The sequence below is a fragment of the Anabrus simplex genome, chromosome 11, assembly GCF_040414725.1.
Source record: "Anabrus simplex isolate iqAnaSimp1 chromosome 11, ASM4041472v1, whole genome shotgun sequence".
NCBI lineage: Eukaryota > Metazoa > Arthropoda > Insecta > Orthoptera > Tettigoniidae > Anabrus > Anabrus simplex.
This window is the reverse complement of record NC_090275.1, coordinates 2,697,895-2,720,976: the sequence shown is the minus strand read 5'-3', so window position 1 is coordinate 2,720,976 and position 23,082 is coordinate 2,697,895. Positions and strand designations below refer to the sequence as shown.

General features: G+C 39.0%; 1 protein-coding gene across 11 annotated transcripts in view; it reads left to right on the top strand.

Annotated features, from left to right (window-relative positions):
- beta-Spec (spectrin beta chain) overlaps positions 1-23,082 on the top strand; it is a 636,597-nt gene that overhangs the window by 478,168 nt on the left and 135,347 nt on the right. For all 11 annotated transcript variants that reach the window (XM_067155517.2, XM_067155514.2, XM_067155515.2 and 8 more), the window contains 4 exons: positions 12,798-13,002; positions 13,079-13,273; positions 13,437-13,616; positions 17,725-17,969. In XM_067155517.2, coding sequence (XP_067011618.1) covers positions 12,798-13,002; positions 13,079-13,273; positions 13,437-13,616; positions 17,725-17,969 — 825 coding nt within the window. The remainder of the gene's footprint in view (positions 1-12,797; positions 13,003-13,078; positions 13,274-13,436; positions 13,617-17,724; positions 17,970-23,082) is intronic.

The following is a 23,082-nucleotide window of genomic DNA, read 5'->3' as shown; positions in this document are numbered from 1 at the left end:
CAACTATTTGTTTCGCTCTGTTTCTTTCATCTATGTACAAATCCCTGTCTGCCTCAGCCCTTGTTTGGAGCCATTTCTAAATAAGAAACAAATAACGCTAGGAAAAACCTCTCCTTTTTAAGAGAAAATTAGCTACAGTCACCCTAAATGCAGGAAGAACGAAGCAAAAAACTTCTTTCAACAACACACCCGCCGTAATTAACTTAACAAGTGCGATCTTTTCAGATAAAGAAGTGGAATTCTTAAATAAAGGATTAAAACGTAATTGGCCTAGTATACATAAAGAAAACTATATCACCACCACCACAGCAGAAGTTGAGACGAATATCTCTAAACTCCCTTTGGAATTACAAAATGATACTAGATATGAAGTAAAAAAGAAACTACCAACATTAACTGAGGGGTTTGATAAAAATGCTAATCTCAACCATACTAAATTAATTAGACATGAAAAACAAAATAAAAGATATCATTATAATAATAACTAAAGCTGACGAGGGGGAAACTACAGTTTTATTAAATAAAAAGAATTATTAAAAAACTGAAGATTTTTGCACAAACGAGACTTACGCAATAGTTAATAGAGATCCCACGATAAGAATCCAACGAAATTTAAAAATGTTATTAAAGAATTCTACATTTTTACTAAATGAGCAAGAACAGCAAAAACTAATCCTTATGAACCCTAATACTCCCACAGCAAGAGCTTTACCTAAATTACATAAGAAAGATATACCCATACGTCCAATCATCAATTGCAGAAATAGTCCGACATATAAAACCTCAAAATATATCCACAACTTCCTCAAAAAACATTACATATTTAACAATAAATCCCCAATAAAAAAATTCAGTAGAATTTTGTAATATTTTTAAAGAATTCACCTTATTACCCAACCACACTGTGCTCTTTTGATATTACTAACATGTATTCTAACGTACCGGTCAAGGAAACTAAATATTATCAAGAACAACCTCACTAAACATAGTAAACTTAGCAAGCTTAAATCAGAGGCCTTCTTAAGAATCCTAAACTTTGTTCTGAAAAACAAACTATTTTACTTTTAATGGTAAAATTTACCATCAAGATGGCCTAACCATGGGAGATCCCTTATCCGGCATCTTAGCCGACATCTATTTAGATTCTTTAGAACATAAAATTTCTACTAATATAAAAGGCCTTAACTTGTGGCTTTGGTATGTAGATGACACATTCGTAATTATTAATAAAGAACTCGATAACAGTACTGATATTTAAAATTTTTAAACAACTTGGACCAAAATATAAAATTTACTAAAGACGAAATCAACGGATCCTTAAATTTCCTAAACATCACAGTAACACGTAATAATGATAACTTTGACTTCGAAATTTATAGGAAACCTACTCACACCTCAACAACAATAAAAAATACTTCATTACATCCAAACTCTCATAAACTAGCTACATTTCACAGCTTAATTTACAGAGCCTTTAAAATCCCTCTATCAGCTAAAAACCTAAAAACAGAACTCAAATAAGACTTAGCAAAAAAAAATGGGTATAAACTAGAAACAATTAACCATTTAATCAACAAAATCAAACTCAAATTAACAACAAACCTCATCCCTGACAAACCCAAAAAAGAACAAGTTTATTACTTTCGCATACAACAATCCAGACATTTAGCAAGTTTCGAACCCCATAAAAAAACCAAAACTCTTGCATAGCCTTTAGAACAACCAACACTAACCAGAAATGATTCTTCAGTCACAACACAGTCAATTCAAACAACAACATTTACACAGATTCAGGCATATACAGACTCGCATGCACACAATGTGGCGCCTCATACATTGGTCAAACACGCCAAAGCTTTCATACTAGGTACTTGGAACATTTTAATGCCATCAAACACAACAAATTTTCAGCTATGAGTTCCCATATGAAAGAAACAGGGCATCATTTCACCACTATAGATCAAGGCCTCACAATTATTAAAAAAGTAGGTAAAGGGAAATTGATGAATTAGAAAACATCTATATATTTTTAGACCAATACTATAACAAAAATCTAAAACTCAATGATATAGTTGAAGTAAAAAACCCATTATATGAAAAATTACCAAAATTACTGCAATTAATGCAATCACTAAATTTAAATCAATACAACATTCTAAATAATCTTAAATTATCATCTTCCAGGACCCCTTCTATTTTAAAAAACACAACTCCTACCCTGTCCGTCCCCACAAACTCACCACTACCAATCTATATATATAAAATAAGAGTTTTGTCTGAACATTGTTCAGAATTTGAAAAGAATGGTATTTCTGTACCAATCATATCCACAGTAACAAGAAAATGCAGGTTTTACTTTTCCGTAATTTCTGTCTGTCTGTACACGCATCATGAGAAAACGGCTGAAGAGAATTTAATAAAAATCGGTATGTAGAGTCAGGATGAGCCGCTACAATCTAGGCTGTAAATTGTTTTATTCACGCTGAGTGAAATGGTAGTTAAGGGGAAGGCCTAGAATTCAATTCTCAAATATTTATATTATTAGTGGTCATATCGATAAATACTACATAACTAAAGTTATGGAGAATTAAATTATTATTATTATTATTATTATTATTATTATTATTATTATTATTATTATTAAATTTCTGATCATTTAAGTCTTATGCATTTTTACCGTACCGACTATGATAAGAGTGGTATTTCAGAACCAGAAGACAATAATGATAACAGAGATATTCATGAATTTGGATTTTGTTGCTAAGTCCATATCAACGCCGAGCCCCGACAAAATGGGTAAACAGAATTTAATGAAAATCGGTATATAGAGTCGGGGAATAAGAAACTACAGTTTAAGCTATAAACAATGTTATTCACCCTGGGTGAGATGGTAGTTTAGAGGAAGGCACCTAAAATTTAATTTTTAAATACGTATGTTCTTGGTCCTTTGGAAAAGTACTACATAACAAAAGTTATAGAGAATATAATTTCCGATCATTTATGTTTTATTCAGTTTTACCGTACGACTATGATAAGAGTGGTATTTCAGAACCAGAAGACAATAATGTGAAGCCTACAATATCGAAAGCGCGTAACATAGATCAACAATAACATTACACTGACCGTTGTTTGTTGTAATGTTCTTTGTCTCTTATCCTGACATTCAACTCCGATAGATAGGATTACTGCTGCGTACTGAGTATAACAGCCTAACTGAATATTGGTGGGAAATAGCTGAGGAGTTAAATAACTTTCTTCTTTAGCATGCTAATCCTCTGGTTCATACATTTTCTGATACTGCTGGTACGTAACACACTGGTTTATCATAGTATGCCAGCTATTCGATACCTCCTCTGACGCGCTGTTTTGAATGAGCAGTGTGCGCACTTAAGTCAGAGGCTCAGTTAGTAGTAGGAGTAGTAGTATGAACTGGTCTGGAGTTACAATTTAGCCCTATTCCAAATTATAGTACAGTAGAAGTCCGTTATAGCGAGTGAATTTTTCACTGTTAAGAATTCTCGCTATAACGGATTGTCGTTATATCCGATTTTTGTATAAAAGTCAGAAAACCCTTCAAAATCGGCATGACACTGCAATCAGTTCGTTCAAAACTTGCGTTTCCGCAGATGATATCCACACTACGGCTTTTTTTTGTGGCTACAATTATTTTTTATTTCCGCGGGTTTAAGGACCATTAACTTAACATTGGCATCATAATACCGAAGAGAACTCGTTGAAAATTTTCTGGCAATACCTATTCCATGCGTCTCTACAACACAACGATCCATCTGAAAAGTATTTTTGCTGTCTATAAAACTGTTACTTTTATGCACAGCGTCAGATATAACCGGCTACCGCTGCACGCACGTCTCGCTTGTCGGGTTCGGCCAAATTCGGTGGCTAGCGATGTATAGGCCTAATCGAGAACGTTGAAAGTCAACAAACGAGTTTATTGCGCCACGGCATGGCCCTTCCGCCCTTGCGTTTTTCGTGCACATATCTCACAATTTCATCTTCGACTTCTTTAAAGCGTCCTTGTTGCTGACCACTGAATGCATTTTTTGTACAGTACGCATTTTTTTTGCTCTTTGTCTTCACGCTAATGCCAAATATTGGCTGTAGTTAGGCCTATGCCGTATTTTCTTGCGGCTGCACAATTATTCTACATTTCCCAGTGTTTAATAAATATTAACTTATAATTGGCATCATATCGACTAGAACACGTTGAAAAATTTGCCGGCAATACCTTTTCCACGTATCTTCACAATACGACTATCCATCACGAAAAAAAAACCTGTCTATAAACCTTAATTTTACTAAGCGTCAAGTACAATAGACGCGTTATGACTCTGCCACTGAGTAGCCATGGCTTTTCTAAGAATTCGAAGCGTCGCATGTTTTGATGCCATTCTGCAGAGTTGAGAAACACATAGGCACTGTACAACCAGTTGTCGCGGCAAGCAATGTGTAATAAAGAGGTGGTAGTTTGTCAAAGAGTTCTGTGCGCGTGGGAAAAGAAGCAGCCTGGTTACCGCGGTAGTTGCCAGTGGTATCCATTAACTTACTGTTAGGCCGCGAATCCAACAACCCTTGAGTTTTCACATGAGATTCGGAGAAAAAAAAAGTCTTGGGTTCGGAGAAATACGGTATCACTCCAGAGATTTCTGTGGCAAACACCTCAGCTTTCTTCTTCAAACAGCGTCACCTAACCTAACCGTGTATGTAGCCTATCATGAAAACATATTTGAAATGCATGTAAAGAAATAACCTGCTAGCGAAAAATTTACATGTCAATAGCCGTAACTAGACGCGAGAAGATATGAAATATCCTATGAAATCAGTGATGTACTCTGCCATATCTTGAGGTGTATCGCATTCTTACTTAATTTCCGTATATAACATTAAAATTAAGATATCGTTTACTTCTGTCTTTATTTTTAACGAGTTAACAACTGCTATCGGCCATGTTATTTACGCATTTATTACGAAAACGTGTTATCCTCTTTCATTTCGAATTCTCTTTAGAACAGCAGTCGATGGTATTACTAATCAATTCCGACATCGCCTTTGAATGTCAACGAGAGAGCTCGCAAATGCACAAAGCGAGAAAACTATACCGGCACCGTACCGAAGATGATCGATCGCATTTTGTTGCAAACATTTCAGTTTTCTTATTCAAAAAGCGTCAGGAATCCTAACTTAACTGTACTATACGTACGATGAAAAAGCACTTCAAGCGCCAGTAGAGAAATTATACCTTTCTCGCTATAAATTTTCATAATAGCCTCTCCGTAATTTAACCAGACACGACAAAATATGAACTAACCTCTGAAATCAATCAAGCACTCTGCCATATCTCATGGTGTATCCCATTCTTACTTAATTGCAGTATTTAGCCTCCAAATTAAACGGTCGTTTGGTCAGCCTTAATTTTTAACGAATTAACAACCGTTATTGGACACGTTATTTACGCATTTGTTACGAAAATGTGTTCTCTTTCATTTCGAATTTCCTTTACAGAACAGCTGTCGACGGATATTACTCATCGACTCTGACATCGCCTTCGAATGTCGACGAGAGAAATCGCTAGTGAACATAGTGAGGAAACGATGCCGAAGGTAATCGATCGCATGCAATATTGGTAACGGAAAAAATCGCGCGCGCTTAATCGCCGTAATAACGGATGTGCCAGTGATAAGGTTCTCGCTGTAACCGAAGGACGATACACAGTTTAATATAGATATTTTGAAGGGACAGTAAAACGTAGTCGCTATAACGGAGTTCTTGTTATATGCCGCACTCGCTATAGCGGACTTCTACTGTACCAGAATTCACTAAATAACTCAAAATTCAACCTTGCAAAGAGCCGTTTCTTTGGAAAAGCTTCTTCCTCTTCACGTTCATTAAATCTACATTAATTTTATTCCAAATTAGTTTCTTCTCTGGCTTAGAGGAAAAATTGCCTCCACGTCAGATAGTTCTTTCCCCCGCCAGTGTAGTGAATTGAGATTTTCCGACTCGTCGGGTACTCCCAGGAAGCCGATAAGTAAACGGGCACAGTTTTTGCCCAGGGACTATCCACTATTTGAACACCTGATTGTGACTGACGGTAGGCAAGGTGGCCTACCATTACACTGAAAATTCCCTAACCCAGTCTTGATATGAGAAAAGACGTTGGTGACTTACCCGTCGTGCTTCTGGGGCAACGTTAAGAGCTATGAAACATAATACAACCTTGCTCACAACGTGTACACTACTTAACCTAGAATTCTGTATAAAATTTTAATTCCATAGCGAAGCACGGGTACATCAGCTAGTCTAGCCTATATATAAAATAAGAGTTTTGTTTGTACATTGCTCAGAATTTAAAAATGGTGTTATTTCGGTATCAGTCGTGCCCACAGTAATAAGGAAATACCCTTTTTTACTTTTCCGTAATGTCTGTCTGTCTCTGTATGTACACGCACCACGAGAACGGCTGAAGAGAATTTAATGAAAATCTGTATATAAAGTCGGGTAATAAGTCGTTACAATCTAGGCTGTAAATAATTTTATTCATGCTGAGAAAAATGGTAGTTTAGGGATAGGCCTACAATGGAATTCTCAAATATTTGTTATTAGTGGTCCTATCTGAATGAAAATCAGTATGCAGAGTCGGGGACTATGTCGCTATAATCTAGGCCATACGACCCCATCGTACTAATAGCCTATATCCGCTTCATTCATTACATCCCTGACCCGGTCAATGACTGGAAAACAGGTTGTATTTTTTCAATCTAGGCCATAAATAGTTTTATTCACGCTGAACGAAATAGTAAGTTAGAGGTAGGCCTAAAATTGAATTCCCAAATAATTGTTATTAGTGTTCGTATCGATAAGTACTACGTAACTAAAGTTATATAGTATTGTATTTCTGATCATTTATGTCTTATTACATTGTTACCATGCCGCCTATGATCAGATATTCATGAATTTGAATTTTTGTTACTAAGTCCTTATCAGCGCCGAGTCACAAGAAAATGGGTAGACAGGATTTAATGAAAATCGGTATGTAAAGTTGGAGAATAAGGAACTGCAGTCTACACTGTTAATAATTTTATAAGACGCCCTAAGATCACAAAGTCGAAAGAAAACAATGTGAAGGCCTACAATATACAAAGCTCATCAAAATGATCAACAATTAACATTACATTGATCATTGTTTGTTGTGATGTGCTTTGTCTTCTGTTGCCACTCATCTCCGATAGATAGGATTACTGCTGCGTACCGAGTATTTTTTTTTAAATTTGCTGTACGTCGTACTGACACGGTTAGGTATTATGGCAACGATGGGATAGCAAGGCTGCCGACAGTGGGATTCGAATCCCCTATCTCCCGGATGCACGCTCAGAGCTGCGTACCCCTAACCACGCGGCCAAACTCGCCCAGTTGTACGAGTGTAACAGCCTGCCTAAATATTGGCCGGAAATAGCTGAGGAGTTAGATAACTTTCTTCTCTAGCATGCCATTCCTCTGGTTCATCATAGCATTCGAGCTATTCAATTCCTACTCTGAGGCACTGTTTGGAATGAGAAGTGTGCACATTTAACGGAATAATGGCAGAGAAGTGTTCACGGTTGTCTGTGGCCTGGTCATTCCAGCTGTGGAACTTTGTACTGTTAGATCGACATCGTAGTACTGTAATACCAATATAAATGGTCCGTTATTGGACATTATAAATTTTCCAGCTAACTCATTCCTGGTTGTCAGCGTTTCACCCCCGTGTGCTAGGCTGGGCTCATCAGTTGGTACCTAGCACACCTACCAAGACGCTGACTAGTGCATACGCTGGAGGCCACTGCGTAGGCTAATTGTAGCCACCGGCAGTGCCAATGCTTAGATTTGATTCCACAAGGTGAGAATGAGCATCTAGTATCTGTGTTGTCATAGCGTGACGTCGTATGGGCTTGGCACGCCCGCACAGGTTCAATGACACCAGAGACACGCTGCGAGCGCGCGAACGGTCTAATACAGGGTGCAACTTGCGCGGAGACTGGAGGGCTCTAACTATGGGCTGCTTTGAGCGGGCGTTTTCTATCTCAGGGGGCTCTAGAATCTGAACTGTTTAACTGAGAAATATATTTACAACAGAACACTTTAAACGGGAAAAATATACATATATCTTGATGCAACTGGTCAAGGGACAAAGAATATCGCACTTCTTAGGTGGCTAAACTTCTTATGCGGGAACTTCTTAACAGAGTTTCACTGTATTTAGGAAGTGTAATGGCTAGTAATAAGAGCTGAGATAGAAATAAGAGTAACCAAAGGCTCTAACTTTTACACCTACTATGGGATGAGAAGGCCCTACAAAGAACAAAAATGATCCTGTAAAAGTCATGTTTCATTCCCATCCTTACATATTCTCTGGAAACCTGCACACTAACATCAAAGGATTGTAATAGGATTCAAGCCTGTGAAATGAAATTTCTTAGAACTGCCCTCCAAAAAATACACGACTTGATCGCGTGAAAAATGAGATCCGATCTAACCTAGGTCCAAATGAATCGATGAAGGAAAGACTTAGGTCATCTAGACTTCAATGGTTTGGGCATGTTTAATGAATGAATAGCACAAGATTACCATGTGCTTTTTGGAAAAGAGAATCAGGTAGACCAACTGGAAGACCAAGAAAATGGTGGATGAACCAACTGATGGAAGACGTGGAGAGAAGAGGATGGAATTGGGAATTTGTTATGGACAAAATCTTTTTAATAGGCAACTTTGGAAGATGTCTGTTTTCACACACCCTACCCAGCTCACTGGAAGGGCAAATCGATGATTATTGTTGCTGTTGTTTTTATTTATTTATTTATTTATTTATTATGAGGGGCGTTCTGTATATAATGCAACACATTTTATTTCTCAGCCAATTTGTTTTTTTTTAAATTGGAATTTTGTTTGGGACGTCTTTGAATATTCTTACTTCGTCTCGTAGAGTTTCATTAATTTCCGATAGGTGGCAGCACTATAATGGCGTCTGTAACGGAGGTGCGTACCGAACAGAGAGCAGAAAACCAGGGCATCACAGATATTCATAGGCGCTTGCAGAATGTCTACGGAGACCTGTCACGGTGAGTTGTTGGGCGAGGCACGTTTAATCGTCCCAGCAAGTTTGAACAAACCTGTGTGATCTCCCGCGTGTCAGCCAGCTGCACACAGCTGTGACGCCTGCAAAGTTGGAGCGTGCAGACACCCTTATTTGAGGTGGTCAACGGATCATAGTCGACGAATCTGTTGGTAGTGCCGACGCACTTATCCACCATGGAGTATGCAAAGATTTGTTCCCACTGACTTCCTTGCCACCTAATGGAAGGCCATAAAGAGCAAAGAAGAAATTAGGAATTGCTGGTTCGTTATGAGGCTGAAGGTGGCAATTTCTTGTCAAACACTGTCACAGGCGATGAAAGATAGATGAATCACTTTGAACCAGAAACAAAACGGCAATCCATGGAGTGGCGCCGCACCAACTCTCCCATGAAGAAAAAGTTAAAAACCATACCCTCAATTGGTACGGTCATGGCTACGGTCTTTTGGAACTCTGAAGGGGTTATTCTGTTCAATATCCTCCATCGTGGTGAAACAATTGACTCTGAAGTGTGTTGTTACTCTAAGGAAATTGAAGAAACAACTTCAGCGTGTTCATAGCCACAAAAATGCAAACTGTTGTATACAAGGAACTGGGTATTCAGTGACACAACATAAAGTTTATTAAAATCACAGGAATAGAACCAGCTTTTGGGTGGTTAGGCCGTGTGCATTATGCAGAGTTTCGTCCAGACGTGCCATTTGGACTCATCAGCTGGAATGGCACGCCCCTCCAGGACTCTGCTTAGCAGTGGCAGACCAAACTGTGTGGCCCCGCCGTGTTAGCAAATCAAGTTTGCTAACCTGCTAAAGGAGAAATGACTTCTCCGTTTAAAAAATGCTCCCCCATTGGAGATACAATTTCAAAAAAGGCTTTCACAGCCGCAGATCTTAAAATCAATGATTTGATACAATATATATAAGAAATAAAACTGAATTCTTCTTGAAACTTGTTTGAATGCACGCAGTTAATGTTAAAATTAAATCTCAAACTGAATGTCTGTTGCATATGTACAATTATACAATACGAGAGTTCTATATACACTTAGTTCTATCTTGAGGAGATAGTCTGTTTCACTGATAAATTGTCCTGATAGTCGAAAACTATCTTCTGTGAAATTACAACCGTAACTTGTAGAGAGAGGCAGAATGCTGGTACTAAGTTTATACTTGCAAGGAACTTGCATTAATTTATTCAAATAGCAGAATGTTAAGGTGGATGTCGGAGCACTGGTGAGGACTAAAGGGAGTAGAAGAATGCTATACTCGGGGCTCGATGTGGCTACGGGGATCAGGATAATGAGGCAATGTTCAGAGGTGAGACCTCACGGCCAGCAATTTGTCCACCTGTTCAAAACACGTTTTTAAGAGGAATGCCTCCGTGTTTGACTTGCGGTGTGGTCTGGTCGTCGAACATTGGAGTAGTCCTGGAGAGGCTCGGAACGAAGCTCCTTATATATCACTGGCTGACGTCATCGGTGAGCATGCCAGGTGCAGTAAAGACACCTCGTAGCTGCTAGTAACTTCGGTGCTGCGGCGGGTTGCGGAGCTTGTAGGCGCAGAGCTTGCGATGCGGAGGACACACACAACACAAACTAACTTCTCCACGACAACGTAAGACCCCTCCTTCATTTCCCTATCTTATCCTTCCTCAATACCATCTAACTTCAATTTCTTTTATTCTTTCTCTTATTTCACTATCACTCTTCCTCGTTTAATTTATTCTTCCTTCTCTATATAATAAAAAAAAAAAAACCACGACCTTCATTTCGGTTCTCCTCTTTCAAATTTTAACTCTTGTCTTGCGCCAACTTAGACTACTTCAATCATAACCTAAAAATTTTTCATTTAAAAAATAGCGCACTGTGCATATAAGTTTTCATTTGTTTTCCGATATTGCGCTTTTTACTACATTTTTTCTTCTCTCTACAATTGTTTTTTCAAGTCAACTGTTTTCCAAGAACTTAGCAGGAGTAAAAGTACTCATTGAATTATACTGATTTGCGTCGTTTATATTTATATACGTACTTAACTTCCCGCAACCATAACAAATTCTAGACCTTCAAAACATTCTCCACTCTACTTTGGCGTTCGACCGCAGCGCATGACCTTGAAAGTGCCGCGCTGATCACCAGGAGCTGGCGGCTTTCGACTACAAATGTATTCGTCTGCGACTTCAAGTTATTTTTGATCTTCGTATATTAGTTGATAGTGTTGTGACTTTGTGCATGACAGAATGTGGTGTCATGTCTTTGTGCCTATCAAAGTGTGAAACTGACCTCCAATATTCATAAACATTGTACATGTTTTTACGGCTGATGATGACCTGGACTAAGGTCGAAACCGGTCCCATTTAAATAGGAATGTGATTACTGCATTTCTTTCTTTTAAGTATTGAATAGGTTGAACCTCCTTTTTAATTATTTAATTTTTAACCCGACAGGAGCTCGGACTGTTCTTCCACAGCCTCTGACTTCCATCTGTTTGGTCCAGCGAAGGATGCACTACATGGATGATCGATGCAGTACAATGTTGGCTGGTCGAGTGGTACCAAGCAGGCACACAGGTGGCGTAAGGCTGTAGCATTAAACAGAGATTGTTATTGTAGCAAAAGGATTGGGGAATAACGTGGATCCTCAATAAAACTAACCTGCTGTGTTGCATTATATATTGAACTCCTCCTTCCCTCCTCCATCCTCTGCATATTTGCTTTCTTCTTGGATTTCTTCCAGACATACCCTGTCCTTTAAGCTTTTAAGAAGTATAACAGGGAAGACAATCTCACTGACTTGGGTCGTATTGTCCTGTCTTTTTGTCATTGTCTAGGTTTCTGCTGACACGCTCCCTCCCTCCAGGTCAAGTTCCTCGTATTCCCCTGTTGCATCCTTTTACTGGTCTCTCTATCCTGGATCCTACATCAGTTCACTTTCCAGGTACTCGAAGCTTTCCACAGTTTCAAGATCTTGTCCCCCAGTTTATACCTTTCTGTTCTTTCTCCTCTGGTACAACAGTGTCTTACTTTTTGAAATTGGTTTAGAAAGACCAAAATGGAATATATGGGTTTGGTGGGGAACCCAGGGCAGGTTCATCTTTGAGGAAAACCTCTAATGCAACCGACCCTCAGTGTACACTGGAAAGGAAACTAGAAATTGCAGAATTGAGGATGCCCCTACGCCCGCTCCCCCGGAACAACACATAATCGGCAAATACCAAGCTTATTAATATTTAGAAATTTCATGATCCGTATTGAAGTGGGATTACAATAATTGAAATTAAGAGGGTTCCTCCTATTCAATACAAAGATATTTATTAACGTGAATGAATCACATATCGTTCACATGAGGTACTAGTTTCGGCACCAAACCATGTACCAAGCTGTTTGGTGTATTGTCAATTCCCTTGATAGATATTATGGTCCAGTCCATTACTCTGTTGAACAGGAGTGATGACACACTTCCTTGCTGGACTCCTCTCTCTCCATCTCAAACCACTGCTAATCCTGGCGCAGTTGTAAGAATTCTGAGACTTAAGACCTTCAAATCATTCCCAGATCTTATTCTAGGGAACATCATTGTAGGCTTTTTCAGTGTCAAATTGCAAATTGACTGTACTTTCAAAAATGTTATTTCTTTAGAACTAAATGAAATGGTGTATGTTCTCTTGTTGTGTAGTGATCAAATTGCTGTCAAGCAGTCGCAGGTGGACAAGTTGTACGCTGGTCTCAAGGATCTTGCTGGTGAGCGACGAGCCAAGTTGGATGAGGCATTGCAACTGTTCATGTTGAACAGGGAAGTAGACGACTTGGAACAGTGGATAGCAGAACGTGAGGTGGTCGCAGGCTCCCACGAGCTTGGTCAAGACTATGATCATGTGACGGTGAGTCGGTTGTTCCTGTCATACTGGGACGAGTGCTTGAATATCCAGGTTATTTCAACCATCTTTTTTGTTATAGCTACTGTGGGAACGGTTCAAGGAGTTTGCTCGGGATACAGAAGCAATTGGCAGTGAACGTGTTGCAGCAGTAAATGGCATTGCTGACCAACTTATCAGTGCTGGCCATTCAGACTCTGCCACTATTGCAGAATGGAAGGATGGACTGAATGAGGCATGGCAGGATCTGCTGGAACTTATTGAAACACGCACACAGGTAATTAAGTCTACAGCCCTGTTGATACCTACTTCGTTGTTTAGTGAATCTAATTTTAGGAATAAATGAAGTCGTTTGCTGCATTTCCGCACACTGGTTTAAATTGAAACTGTAAACAAATTTGAAATATTATGTTTTAAAAATGCTCTATACCGTCTTACAGATGCTGGCTGCGTCCCGAGAACTACACAAGTTCTTCCATGACTGCAAGGATGTGCTGGGACGAATCCTCGAGAAACAACATTCGATGTCTGATGAACTCGGTAGAGATGCTGGATCGGTATCGGCTCTGCAGCGCAAACACCAGAACTTCCTGCAGGACTTGATGACGCTACAATCTCAAGTAAGTGGTCTCTCTTCTTATTTAAGGCTACGACAGGTGTCAGCAGTGAAATAGGTTTTTCAAACACCATCGTGAAAACAAACATTTCCTAACTTGTTCAGTCAGTTAAAACCGGAGCTCCCTGTCTGAATCATTGTTGGTGTCTAGCCTTGGATGTGAAGATTGCTAATTTAAACCGTGCATAGTTTGAAAATTGAACGGCCAATGGTGATGAGACAGAATAAAAGGGAATAATAAAAGATGAAAGAGGTTAAGGCATATGGAATAGAAAAGGCGAGGGGCATCGCTTTCAACTGTTACGTGGATGGTTGAAGAAAGACCTCGAAGTAAAGAGGTCGAGGAGGACCCAGATTGCGATGGTTGAACGCATGCACTGCTGCTGTGCTGCTGCTAGTACTATTTCATGTAGTGACTAATGTTGCAAAGAGATGGCAGTCAAGTGCAGTCACTTTCACTATTTTTATATCAGATTGCAATATAAATATGAGCTTTTAACTTTTAGAGGAGTAATTGCTTGAAGGGAAGTAATGAATGTTTGTGGCATAACAAACTCTCGTTACTCTAATCATTTGGCATAGCAGATCACAAGGTATGACTCCTTGAAGCAATACAAAATGTAACATCAAAAATTCATAATCATTTTAAGTAGTTTTTGAGAATTGTAGATATTATGTTGTCAAATATGCCAGCCATGTCGGCAAATGTGTTGACTGCGAGGAACCACATCTGGTTAAGGAGAATTGTTTAAAAAGGAATGTCGTCAGCAAAGGAAAACTAGACTTTCATTGTGGGGATCTGAATGACAATTTGTACGATCGCTTCAGTAACAATATTTTATTCAGCCATTTCAGAATTAGATGCCCAATCACATATATAGCACCTGTTTTGAGGTGTCAGATTGCTCGTTCGAGCATCACGTAGACAGGAGTGAGGCTAGGGAAATAGTGTGGGCGAGAGTGGCAGTTGAACTGGCCACCTGCTTCCCGCTGCTCACTCCTCTTGGTGCGGTGCGCCCCAAAACCTTCACTTTTGATTTGATATGGCTCAATATTCCTACCAAAGTCAATCGGACCGGAGACTTGCAGATGAAGGGGTTTCCTTGTTACACACCTGCGAAAATCACTGTGATAATGTTGTCGGAAAAATACTGATCAGCAGCACATAATTTTTTGAAATTACTTGCACAGTATTGAACCTTACCAGCCAAAGATCTAAGCTGAAATATTTCATAGTGTGTGGGTTTTTTCCTTTCTCTTTTTTTTTTTTTCAGGTGCAACAATATAAATTCAAGGGTCTGAAGCTTCTGTGGTCTGTTGAGTTACATACAGTAGCTCTTCTTGCGAATTCCAGTGTTGTTTTTTAAATCAATTACAAGAATAGTAGTTGTGCTTGGCCTTTAAGTAGCCTTCCCACTCTGGCTGACATAAGCCCTACGGGGGGGCTACTTGCCAGGTAGCTGGGGATTGTCGGTGCTATTACGTATGTATGTTCGTGGTGACATGCATATTGTAATCTTTGTGTAATGGCCATCCAAGAATTACTGATTTTGTATCCTTCATCTAAATTTGTATTGTTCAGGTGTTTCTTAATTTATTTTGATAGCCTCCCAGATTCTTCTTTTCGAGATTCCAGGGAATAGCTGCTAAGATTTTGGTTCTATGAAATGACATTTTGTATCTTGTTTCGCAGGAATGCTTGGCTACAGCTGAAATCATCCTGGTTCTTGGTGTGATGGATATGTTCATGTCGGGTAGAAATTGCTTTATTCACTTCAGACACCGCCCAAAAAACCACCCTAATAAAAGACAATACTAACACTGCCACGTTTTCCACATTTACCTTCAATAAAGAAATTTACATCCTCACTAACGTTCTTAAAAAACACAACGTTAAAATAGCCTTTCGTACTAACAATAGAAGCACAGAGATCCTACACAACTCTTCATCAATAAATAAAAGTACTCCTTTTTCTAAATCAGGTGTATATAGGTTTTCTTGCCAAGATTGCAAAAGTTCTTACCTAGGGCAAACAGGACGCTGCTTTAAAATCAGATATGCAGAACATGTCAATGCCATAAAACACAACCGTTTTTCCGCGGTTGGCCTACATATAAAAGAATTTAAGCACAACTTTACTGAAATAAATCAAGATCTTGAGGTATTAAATATTCTAAACAAAGGTTCTTTCCTAGACGTCACTGAAAACCTCTATATTCATTTAGACCAATATTTCAATCCCAACCTAAACTTAAATGATATCTCAGAGAAACCAAAGATCCTATTCGACTTTCTCATTGAATTTTTCAAAAACATGAATATCTCGAAAAACAGATCTGTCTTTCACATTATGCATAATACTTTGTCACGCCACACACTTTCATCACATCACCCTCCATATTTCCCCTCCTTCCACTCCTCCTCCCCTACCGCTCCTTCCCTCTCCCCTCCTAATCCAACAATGGCCGCTCCCCAGACCTAAACTATCCAACACGCTCTGTTCCTCTTCTTGCGCCATAGCTTTACCGCCTTATGTCCCGCAAAATCATAGAAACCTGCCCCCACCCTACACGTAACGCTGCAACAATTCACCACAAATACTGGCACAGTCAACCTCCAAACTCTCAGAAAACGTATTCCTTAATACCAATTTTATATTCTTGTCGAGCTGAATACCGGACCTGTGAAGATAACAAGATTATTTTGTGCATCTACAGAATGGTGGTGTTAATGAAGCTATTTAATATAGAGAGAGACTTTCAAAAGGTGGCTAAATGAAGAAGTTATATCATGTTCAAGATCATGCTTTCACGTCTCTGCACAGTATTTAAAATACAGTTTACCGTTGGTCTTTATAGCTATTGTTGAGAGTGAAGGAGAATTTCCTGTTGTGTATGTTTATCAGGAACTCAAGGGAGACTTCATTAGTTAGTCGGAACATAGAAAAAATGATGAACTCTTCTCAGAAGAACTCTTAAGGTTTCACTTTACTTTTTCCTGCTTGCTGGCTCTTCAGAAATGTGTGCGCGTGCGGTTTGTATTCAGGAATCATTCAAGCCGAACATTTTCGCACTGCAAGATGTGTGGTTAAGGTTATTTTTAATATTTATAACTTTTGCTTTCTCAACGATTCATTTGTTTCTACATTCGTCCCTGTTTTTATCTCCTCGTAAGATGTGTATTGTTTAATGTAACGCCTTGTGTAATATAAATGTCTACATGCTAGCCTATTTCCCACATTTTGGCTGAAGATGACGCCAAACAGCGTCGAAACTAGTTCCAAATGTAAATAAATAAATAAATAAACCATAACATTTTTGTATTGAAAAGGTGGACCCTTTTAAGTTTCCTATCTTCCATTCTCAGTTCAATACGGACAAAAATGAAATTCTTAGATTTAAATAAAAAAAATTGTTCACTCCTGTTGTAGGTACGACAGCTACAGTCCAGTCTTTGACTGGTGGCAAATAATGGGTTAACTTCCAATGTGGTTTATAGATGGTCTTTATGGCATATTTGTTTAGTATTTTACCAATCCTGTCTGTAGTGTTTCTGATGCTAGGCATTGTGTGTTTTTGTTTGGTCCTTCCTCCTCCCATTCGTTCTTTGTATGGCAGCCTTTCCTTTTCTTTCTTGTAATTTTCTAAAAACTTGTCAGATTTTGAACAAGTAGCCATTTCTCCTGAGGGTTCTCGTGAGTTGTTCTTTCCTTCTTAGAGGTTATTCTGTGTCCGATATCGCTATGGTCCTATTAATCGGTTATTTTAGAACGGTCTGCTTTTGTGACGAGTGGTGGTGAGAAGAGGCGCGTCTTTGTGTACGGTATACAGGAAACCCACACATAGTGCCTATGAAATTATGCTTAAAAATGGCCTTGATATTGAACTTTGGAGAATATTGCTAATCCTATGGGAGAAAGTAGGCAAGAAGACCAGACTCACAAGAGGAAAATCATCCATCTATCTTTCAACTTAGGGTGCAGCTCTTCAACTCCTGTAATTGCTGGCTGATGTTGGTTTTATTCTCTAATAACCTGTCACTGGAGAGCTGCTTTATACATACTGGTTTTAGTGGTATTGTTTGTAGATCACTCTTGTCCTGCGTGTTGTAGGTCCAGCAAATCCAGGAAGAGTCAGCAAAGCTGCAAGCATCCTATGCCGGCGACAAGGCAAAGGAGATCACAAACCGGGAGGCAGAAGTCGTTAACGCTTGGTATAACCTACAAGGACACTGCGATGCACGAAAACAGAAGCTGGCTGATACTGGAGACTTGTTCAAGTTCTTCAACATGGTACGCACTCTCATGCTCTGGATGGATGATGTGGTTCGTCAGATGAACACATCTGAGAAACCTAGGTAAGTTGGTTAGCAAGTCATATGTACTTTCCAGTACTTGTTAGCCAAAAACTATTGAAAAGAAATGAGCGAGTATCAAGTCGAGCAATATATAGCGAGGCAAAAAGTATGGCTGCATAAGTTCTGACTTGCAAAAAATGTATTTTCACAAAAGGAAGATGCATTAAATGTATTATATACATAACCATTAAAAAAAAAATTAATCTGTCATAAAGGTATTGCATCCCTTTTCTTGTGAATGGTCAAGAGCAGGCTTACACCTGGCAAGTTGAACACACCGGTTGGAAGTAGCCTACAGGTACCAGAAATACGTTTTCTTGATGTGAGCTGATTATAGCACCTGAAGCAAAATAAATACCAATTAGTTACATAAAAAATCAAGGATTGTCTTGCATTCGTGACTTAACAGTAATGAAGACCACTGACAGCTATAACTGTAACCACGCTGTTTCTTCCCCCCAACCCCCCGCCCACACTTAACTCGTTGACAATCTACGTCCACCTCTTTATTATACATCGCTAGCCACGGCAACAGGTTCTACAGTGCCGCTGTGCAGTGTCACTGGATCTCGAGAAATAGTGGAGAGAGAATGACATTCTATTAGCCCGTATAGAAACGTTTCTCAAATCGGCAGAATGGCATCAAACATGTGAGCCTCCGAATTCTTAGAAGGGCCACGGCTACTCAGTGGCAGAGTTATAACACGTCTACTATACCTGATGCTCAGTAAAATTCGTTTTATGGACAGCAGGAATATTTTTGTGATGGATCGTCGTAAAGATACGTGGAACAGGTATTGCCTGCAAATTGTGAATGGGTTCTCGTCGATATTATAATTTTAAATTAATGGTTATTAAACACGCAATTGTGCAGTCGCGAAAAAATACGGCATAAGTAACGCCAATGTTCGGCGTTGGCGTAAAGACATGTGTACTGTTCAAGAAAGGCATGTGATTTTACAAAACACTTCTTAAGCCTGATTTAAATTTTTAGGAAAAAGTAGGGGTAGTCATGGATTCAGGGTCATCTTGGATTCAGAGAAATACGGTACATTGTTACTCTGTAACAAGCCATTGGAGACCATGGGTCCCTTATGCCAATATAATGTAAAGGTATCCCTGAACAACCTCCGAAAATTTGTCGGAGTTGTATATAATATGCTTCATGCAGTTTTTTATGAATGAGGGAAGTAGAAAGAATAGTGTCATGAGACTCGGTTAACTCAGATTCTAAACTAACTTCAAACAGTATAGGGAAATGTTTTTGTAAAGTTGATTCTAATTGTTTTCTTTGTACTTCAAAACAGTATTGAGGAAATATTATTGTAACATTATTCCACTCTGGTGGTTCTGCATGTTCACAAAAAGTGAGGTGTGTTAAAGAGAGTCTCACTGTGATTATAGATGTGTTATGTTCTTTAAGCAGTACAGTGTCCAAATCAATTGCTATTTTTAGTGGCATATCTGAAAAGTATTGTTTCTTACTATTTCTTCATTTTCTTACAGCCTAATTAATTTATTAAAATTTTTAAAGTCATCCAGTGGGAAAGGAACTCTTGTTGCTTAGCAGAATGCTGGTATATGTTCATAACAGATTGCCCAGAGATTTACTGCTTCAGGTCAGTGCTCACACACTTAAAGTGCTGCAGTTTCTTGGAAATAAACCAGACTTCAAAATAAAGGTTGCTACTTGTCACATACGTTTATCACATTTGTTGATCTGTGCAGCAAATGGGTGTGTCAAATATGCAACCTTTTTGTCCAAACTTTGAACTAAATATCAGAGTGTGTAAATTATGGGACAGTGAGAATTACGTAAGTTAATCTGGAAATAGGATAAACACCTGACAAGTCATAAATGCTCAGTCAGTGAGGGAAAAGTGAACAGAAAGAACAAACAAGAAAACTCAAAAAAATAAATTCAGAATTTTCACACATTGGTCTCTCCATATAACTGGTTGGAGACTGAGATACCGAATTTACTAGCGTATTAGACCCCTTTTTTCCCCACTTTTACAGCCAAAAATAATGAAGGGGGGTCCAATATGCGATAACCTCGAAATTTTGTGCATGGAACACATGACTTCTAGGTTATAAAGAGCTATAAATTGTACATGTAAACATTGTATACTATTATTTAACAAACTTAGAAGGTATTTAAGTTATACTGCCTATTTTCGTCGCAAGACAGCATTTCTAAACGTAAAAAGACAAAAAATGGTGAACACGACTTTTAGGCCTACGGTACATATAAAAGTCCGTTTTAGTTACTCATATCAATCACGTCATTCGTTACATCGCACTTATTCCCCTGGTGAGGTTGACGCCAGGAAGGGCATACGGCCGTAAAAAGTCGCTACGAAGATTCGTCTCGCATCATACTCGATCCCGTAGAACAGGGCCTCTCAATTTGCATGCGCATGGTGCATGCACTGTGCACGGTGCAAAAGACGACTTGACTTAGTTGACCAGAGTGATGACCCCCCCCCCCCCCCCAACTCCTCGATTTGGAGCAATAGCGCTTACTCTCTCTTTCCTCACGCCTGTCTCGCTCGCTCTGCCTGTCTCCCGTTGCCCCACTTGCGCCATAGTGCTCCAAATCCGGGCTGAGTTGAGCAGAGTAGCCGAGTAGCCCAGAGACGAAGCGTTGATCCGAGCTATGCCGAGCACCACCGATGCACAGTGCACGGAGCTCTTGCGCCTCGATCTGCACGCGTGAGATTTTAGGCGTTTGAGAGGCCCTGCCATAGAAGAAAGGGATATGGGTATCGTGTTATCATATCATTAAATATTGATACAAAAGAACTTAATGGTCAGTCCTTTGTCTCTGTCAGTTCAGCAATAGGCCTACCACACTGTAAACATGATCACTGCTTTCATTTGAATTATCACCTTGCACCACCAACTTCCCTGCCTTGCTACCGACGTGTCGGTATTTTAAGTGACGTCATCTTCACTGCTATCTCTCGTCAGTCGCGTCAGCCATGCTTTATTCTGTTTGAGCCATGCACTGCAATCAAGAGCACAAGAGGTCCCGTCTTTTTGAACCTTTTAAAAATAATTTTGTTCCGACTATAGAGTCTAAACAGTGTAAATCTATTCTCAGATGGTCTCTGATATTCCCAGTTGGTGTATATGTAGCAGAAGCCACTCCTTCCGAATAAAGTCGTGCTGTACAAGGCATGCCAAATCATCAGCTGATAACTAGCGTATGTTACGAGTTATACTTCCGAATGTAATACATAGTAACTGGAAACATTCTTTTGATAACTGCGGCTGTTGAAACACAGACCCTTACTTTTATGTATATTTCATGCTTGTTCTCTACATTTATCACATCAGGATTTGCGTAAACAGCTGTACATGAGATAAGACAGACCACATTGTTTTCGTTAGGTATATTATCGCCCTGATAGTGCCAAAAGTTCGACGGAAAAAATAAAAATAAATAACAGGAAAATATGCCGTATTTATGGAAATCTGCAGATGTGGCGGTAATGTGTTTTATCATCATAATGTTTAATTTTGTACGTTCGTCTTTTTTTTTTATTAACGCATACCCCAGTATGTTTTGTTTGGCATCTCTGAAAATCGTTTGAAGTACGTGGAGACATAAAATTATTATTATTTGTTAGGTATGTTGGCAAGTAAAACAATAGTTTTAATTGGATAGCTTTTATCATGTTTTAAACTTACTTCTCTCCAAAATATATACCTATATTGGCCAAAGTTACGAGATATTAAACGACCACTTTGTTAATGATCTCGCCTGCTGTATAAATAGCAACAACCGCAAATATTTCCCAACTAAAGTAAACTCTTTTCCTCATCCCGAGGTTGTACAGCTCTTTTTAAGACACACACCTAGTGGAGGGGAGTTATATGTACCGCTTTTACCGCATATCAACCTTCCTGCCATTTGTGAATTTCTGGCAGTACGGTACCGGGAATCGAAGTCAGATCCCAGAAAACAGCAACTAATTGTGCTAACTATTACACTGGTGGACATTATTAACTACAAAATAGACATATAGCATGACTGATGCATGCTTGCAATGCGCGGGTTGGACTCGAAGCTAGGGCTATTCGTATTCGTCTATTTGTGCTACGTCAACAGAGCTGCAGTATACCTACGCTACAGAGGCGGACATTTCGTAACTACGAAACACAGAGGTACCGCATGGATTCGACAAGTTTTTCATTGCGTAGGTCGTACGAACGAAACTATTCACAAATTTGTGTGATGTCATCAGAGCTGCTGTAAGACTTGTACCCGCTTCGAAGCGGAATCGTCATCGTTCTCTGAATTACGTTGGGGGGGTCTTACAGGCAAGATTTATTTTTTCATTTTCTTCGTCTCAAAAAGCCAGGGCGGATCTAATATGCGAGGGGGGTCTAATACACAAGTAAATACGGTATTCAGTCTGGTTGGAAGTGACAGTATATACAGTAGAAGTCCGTTATAGCGAGAATTCATAACAGCGAAAAATCTACTCGCTATAACGGATTGTCATTATATCCGATTTTTGTATAACACAATTAAAAATAGGAGAGGATTTCCACCAATCAATACTTATTTATTGCATATATTAAACTACAGGACCGGTTTCGACCTCATGTACAAGGTCATCTTCAGCTGAACCATACATACATATACAGTATAATGAAGCTTTGATTAAGATTGTGTTGTTAAAGGAATGCTATATGATTATGATATGAGGTCGAAACCGGTCCTGTAGTTTAATATATGCAATAAATAAGTATTGATTGGTGGAAATCCTCTCCTATTTTTAATTGTGCAATTCGTCAATACGGAAATGAAGATTATAGATTACGATTTTGTATAACAGTCGGAAAACCCTTCAGGCACTTTAAAATCGGTAAGAAACGGCAATCGGTTTGTTCAAAACTTGAGTTTCCGTAGATGATATCCACACTACGGCTTACTTGTTTGTTATTTTTTGTATTCCGATACTACGTGAAAGTGTATGTTTAATTTCATTCTGAAAAAAATATAGTACCATATATCTCAGAATCCAAGATGAACCCCACTTTTTCCTTCAAAAAATTTAAATCAGGCTCAAAAAGAAGTTTGTAAAATCATATGAATGCC